Below are 5,000 nucleotides of genomic sequence, written 5' to 3' on the forward strand. Positions count from 1 at the left end.
GATTACCGAGGACTCAAAAAGGATCCGAACGAGCCGGTTCAGACATCTTTCGGAGTTTGCCGAGGATTACCGAGGACTCAAAAAGGACCCGAACGAGCCGGTTCAGACATCTTTCGGAGTTTGCAGAGGATTACCGAGGACTCAAAAAGGACCGAACGACCTGGTTCAGACATCTACCGGAGTTTGCCGAGGATTACCGAGGACTCAAAAAGGACCGAACGAGCCGGTTCAGACATCTTTCGGAGTTTGCCGAGGATTACCGAGGACTCAAAAAGGACCGAACGAGCCGGTTCAGACATCGTTCGGAGTTTGCCGAAGATTACCGAGGACTCAAAAAGGACCCGAACGAGCCGGTTCAGACATCTTTCGGAGTTTGCCGAGGATTACCGAGGACTCAAAAAGGACCCGAACGAGCCGGTTCAGACATCTTTCGGAGTTTGCCGAGGATTACCGAGGACTCAAAAAGGACCCGAACGATCCGGTTCAGACATCTTTCGGAGTTTGCCGAGGATTACCGAGGACTCAAAAAGGACCCGAACGAGCCGGTTCAGACATCTGTCGGAGTTTGCCGAGGATTACCGAGGACTCAAAAAGGATCCGAACGAGCCGGTTCAGACATCTTTCGGAGTTTGCCGAGGATTACCGAGGACTCAAAAAGGACCGAACGAGCCGGTTCAGACATCTGCCGGAGTTTGCCGAGGATTACCGAGGACTCAAAAAAGACCGAACGAGCCGGTTCAGACATCTGTCGGAGTTTGCCGAGGATTACAGAGGACTCAAAAAGGACCGAACGAGCCGGTTCAGACATCTTTCGGAGTTTGCCGAGGATTACCGAGGACTCAAAAAGGACCGAACGACCCGGTTCAGACATCTGCCGGAGTTTGCCGAGGATTGCCGAGGACTCAAAAAGGACCAAACGACCCGGTTCAGACATCTTTCGGAGTTTGCCGAGGATTACCGAGGACTCAAAAAGGACCGAACGAGCCGGTTCAGACATCTTTCGGAGTTTGCCGAGGATTACCGAGGACTCAAAAAGGACCGAACGAGCCGGTTCAGACATCTGCCGGAGTTTGCCGAGGATTACCGAGGACTCAAAAAGGACCGAACGAGCCGGTTCAGACATCTGTCGGAGTTTGCCGAGGATTACCGAGGACTCAAAAAGGACCGAACGAGCCGGTTCAGACATCTGTCGGAGTTTGCCGAGGATTACCGAGGACTCAAAAAGGACCGAACGACCCGGTTCAGACATCTGTCGGAGTTTGCAGAGGATTACCGAGGACTCAAAAAGGACCGAACGACCCGGTTCATACATCTGCGGGAGTTTGCCGAGGATTACCGAGGACTCAAAAAGGACAGAACGAGCCGGTTCAGACATCTTTCGGAGTTTGCAGAGGATTACCGAGGACTCAAAAAGGACCCGAACGAGCCGGTTCAGACATCTGTCGGAGTTTGCAGAGGATTACTGAGGACTCAAAAAGGACCGAATGAGCCGGTTCAGACATCTGCGGGAGTTTGCCGAGGATTACCGAGGACTCAAAAAGGACCGAACGAGCCGGTTCAGACATCTTTCAGAGTTTGCCGAGGATTACCGAGGACTCAAAAAGGACCCGAACGAGCCGGTTCAGACATCTGTCGGAGTTTGCAGAGGATTACTGAGGACTCAAAAAGGACCGAATGAGCCGGTTCAGACATCTGCGGGAGTTTGCCGAGGATTACCGAGGACTCAAAAAGGACCGAACGAGCCGGTTCAGACATCTGTCGGAGTTTGCCGAGGATTACCGAGGACTCAAAAAGGACCCGAACGAGCCGGTTCAGACATCTGTCGGAGTTTGCCGAGGATTACCGAGGACTCAAAAAGGATCCGAACGAGCCGGTTCAGACATCTGTCGGAGTTTGCCGAGGATTACCGAGGACTCAAAAAGGACCGAACGAGCCGGTTCAGACATCTTTCGGAGTTTGCCGAGGATTACCGAGGACTCAAAAAGGACCGAACGAGCCGGTTCAGACATCTGCCGGAGTTTGCCGAGGATTACCGAGGACTCAAAAAGGACCGAACGAGCCGGTTCAGACATCTGTCGGAGTTTGCCAAGGATTACCGAGGACTCAAAAAGGACCGAACGAGCCGGTTCAGACATCTGTCGGAGTTTGCCGAGGATTACCGAGGACTCAAAAAGGACCGAACGACCCGGTTCAGACATCTGTCGGAGTTTGCAGAGGATTACCGAGGACTCAAAAAGGACCGAACGACCCGGTTCATACATCTGCGGGAGTTTGCCGAGGATTACCGAGGACTCAAAAAGGACAGAACGAGCCGGTTCAGACATCTTTCGGAGTTTGCAGAGGATTACCGAGGACTCAAAAAGGACCCGAACGAGCCGGTTCAGACATCTGTCGGAGTTTGCAGAGGATTACTGAGGACTCAAAAAGGACCGAATGAGCCGGTTCAGACATCTGCGGGAGTTTGCCGAGGATTACCGAGGACTCAAAAAGGACCGAACGAGCCGGTTCAGACATCTTTCAGAGTTTGCCGAGGATTACCGAGGACTCAAAAAGGACCCGAACGAGCCGGTTCAGACATCTGTCGGAGTTTGCAGAGGATTACTGAGGACTCAAAAAGGACCGAATGAGCCGGTTCAGACATCTGCGGGAGTTTGCCGAGGATTACCGAGGACTCAAAAAGGACCGAACGAGCCGGTTCAGACATCTGTCGGAGTTTGCCGAGGATTACCGAGGACTCAAAAAGGACCCGAACGAGCCGGTTCAGACATCTGTCGGAGTTTGCCGAGGATTACCGAGGCGAGGGTGATTGAGTTGACAATAAATAATATAAAATAAAATAAATAAATAAATAAAGCAGTTAGAGCAATTAAGAATTAAGTTCTAATCTAATTTTAATTTAATTAAAACAAAAATGTAAACACAAAGCAATTTAAACAGTAAAAGACTCTAAACAGGTACGTTTTTAGTCCCATCCTTGATCAATAAAAGCATACATTTTTTTGAAAAATATGTTCATTTCAACGTTGTCAATGATTTCTTTGTGACTGTTTTAATCATTTTAATCATAATTTCAGTTTGAATTGACTTTTGTCATAATTAGGACCAAAAGTAATCATTTTGGTTTAAATTACAATTTTTGTCAATTTTTAGTTTGTTACAATTTTGACCTGTCAAAATGACATTTTATGTTATAATTTGGGATTTTGTTTATATTTTTCTGAAAACTGTGATTTATATTTTGATGAATATATAGTTCAAAAGAACAGCATTTATTAGAAATTGAATCTTTTGTTACATTATAAATGTCACTTTTGATCAGTTTAATGCGTCCTTGATGAATAAAAGCATCAAATCACACTGACCACAAGTGTTTGAGCTGTACTGAATGTGTGTGTGTGTGTGTGTGTTTCAGTTCATACGTACAGCGGCGGAGAGCTGGTGTGTTATAATCAGTTCTCGCTGTTCATCATGGGCGCTGGAGGGTTCGGCGGGAAGCGGACGTCCCAGAAGGCTGTGGTGAATGACACACACACACACACTGCCCCTAAACCTACTCATCACACACCACACACACACACACACACACTCACGTGCTGGTGTGTTTCAGGTCACTGTGGATCCTCCTGACCGGCCCGCAGACGCTGTGATCGTAGAGCAAACGTCCCGAGATCAGGTGAGGAGACGCATCAGACACAATAAACTATATTCATCAAAATATAGCAGTTTACAGACAAATCTGAAAATAAAAAGCACAAATTATTACTTACTGTCATATTGACTTACAAAGCCAAAATTGTGACAACCAACATTTAAACCCTAATTATTAGTTTTGGTCATAGTTATGATAAAAACATTTAATTAACATACTAAATTTAAATTGTGACATAAGTCAATTTAAACCAAAATTATGATTACATTTTTAATCTTTTGGTCTTCCTATTCAACAGTTAAAAAAAAAAAAAAAAGTAAATAAAAAGCCCAAATTTTTACTTAATGTCATATTGACACAAGTCAAAATGTAAGTTATTACATAAAAACGCAAAATTGTGACAAAGAATTAGTAAAAAATTTAAAATGATTACGCAGAAAGACAATTATGACTCACTAAATTATGACAGTCAACATTTAAACCCAAATTATTATGGAGTCAAAATTGTGACAAAAACTTAAAATAATTGCTCAAGAAGCAACAATTATTACTTAGTCATAATTATGACCATAACGTGTAAATTAACATTACTAAATTGAAATGATGACGTCACTGAAATTATGATTTAAAAAATATTAAAATTGTATTCATCAAGGACGCATTAAACTGATCAAAAGTGACATTTATAATGTTACAAAAGATTATATTTCTAATATACGCTGTTCTTTTGAACTTTATTAAAATATAATCACAGTTTTCAGAAAAATATGAGCACTGATAATAATCATAAGTGTGTGTTGATCATCAGATGCTCATCTGAGAGTGATTAGTGAAGGATCATGTGACGCTGAAGAGTGATGATGATGATGATGATGATCACAGGAATAAATCACACTTTACTATATATTCACATAGAGAACAGATGATCTACACTGGAGGAATATTACACTGCTTTACTGGAGTTATGAGCAGATGAGACACTTTCAGAAACATTCTTAATGTTTGGTGTGTGTGTGTGTGTGTGTGTGTGTGTGTGTGTGTGTGTGTGTGTGTGTGTGTGTGTGTGTGTGTTTGTGTGTGTGTGTGTTCAGGCGGCTCTGTACCGGTTGAGCGGCGACTGGAACCCGCTGCACATCGACCCCAGTTTCGCCGCTCTCGGAGGTATAGCTCTTATGAATATTAATATGCAGCAAGCCTGACCAATCACAGAAGCCCAGAGTCAGAGTCTGACCAATGAGAGTCGCTGCTTCTGACCCGCAGGGTTCGAGTCTCCTATTCTTCATGGTTTGTGTTCGTTTGGCTTCGCCGCGCGTCACGTCCTCCAGCGATTCGCAGGAAATGATGCGTCCAG

The 5,000-nt window shown here is 44.7% G+C and overlaps 1 protein-coding gene across 1 annotated transcript in view; it reads left to right on the top strand.

Moving 5' to 3' along the window:
• hsd17b4 (hydroxysteroid (17-beta) dehydrogenase 4) overlaps nucleotides 1–5,000 on the top strand; it is a 37,253-nt gene that overhangs the window by 23,376 nt on the left and 8,877 nt on the right. Inside the window, exons 16-19 of the mRNA XM_067414615.1 lie at nucleotides 3,413–3,516; nucleotides 3,608–3,673; nucleotides 4,741–4,810; nucleotides 4,910–5,000. The exon at nucleotides 4,910–5,000 is cut by the window's right edge and continues 16 nt beyond it. Of these exons, the coding sequence (XP_067270716.1) occupies nucleotides 3,413–3,516; nucleotides 3,608–3,673; nucleotides 4,741–4,810; nucleotides 4,910–5,000 (331 nt within the window). The remainder of the gene's footprint in view (nucleotides 1–3,412; nucleotides 3,517–3,607; nucleotides 3,674–4,740; nucleotides 4,811–4,909) is intronic.

Source organism: Pseudorasbora parva, chromosome 13 (assembly GCF_024679245.1).
Source record: "Pseudorasbora parva isolate DD20220531a chromosome 13, ASM2467924v1, whole genome shotgun sequence".
Classification (NCBI taxonomy): domain Eukaryota; kingdom Metazoa; phylum Chordata; class Actinopteri; order Cypriniformes; family Gobionidae; genus Pseudorasbora; species Pseudorasbora parva.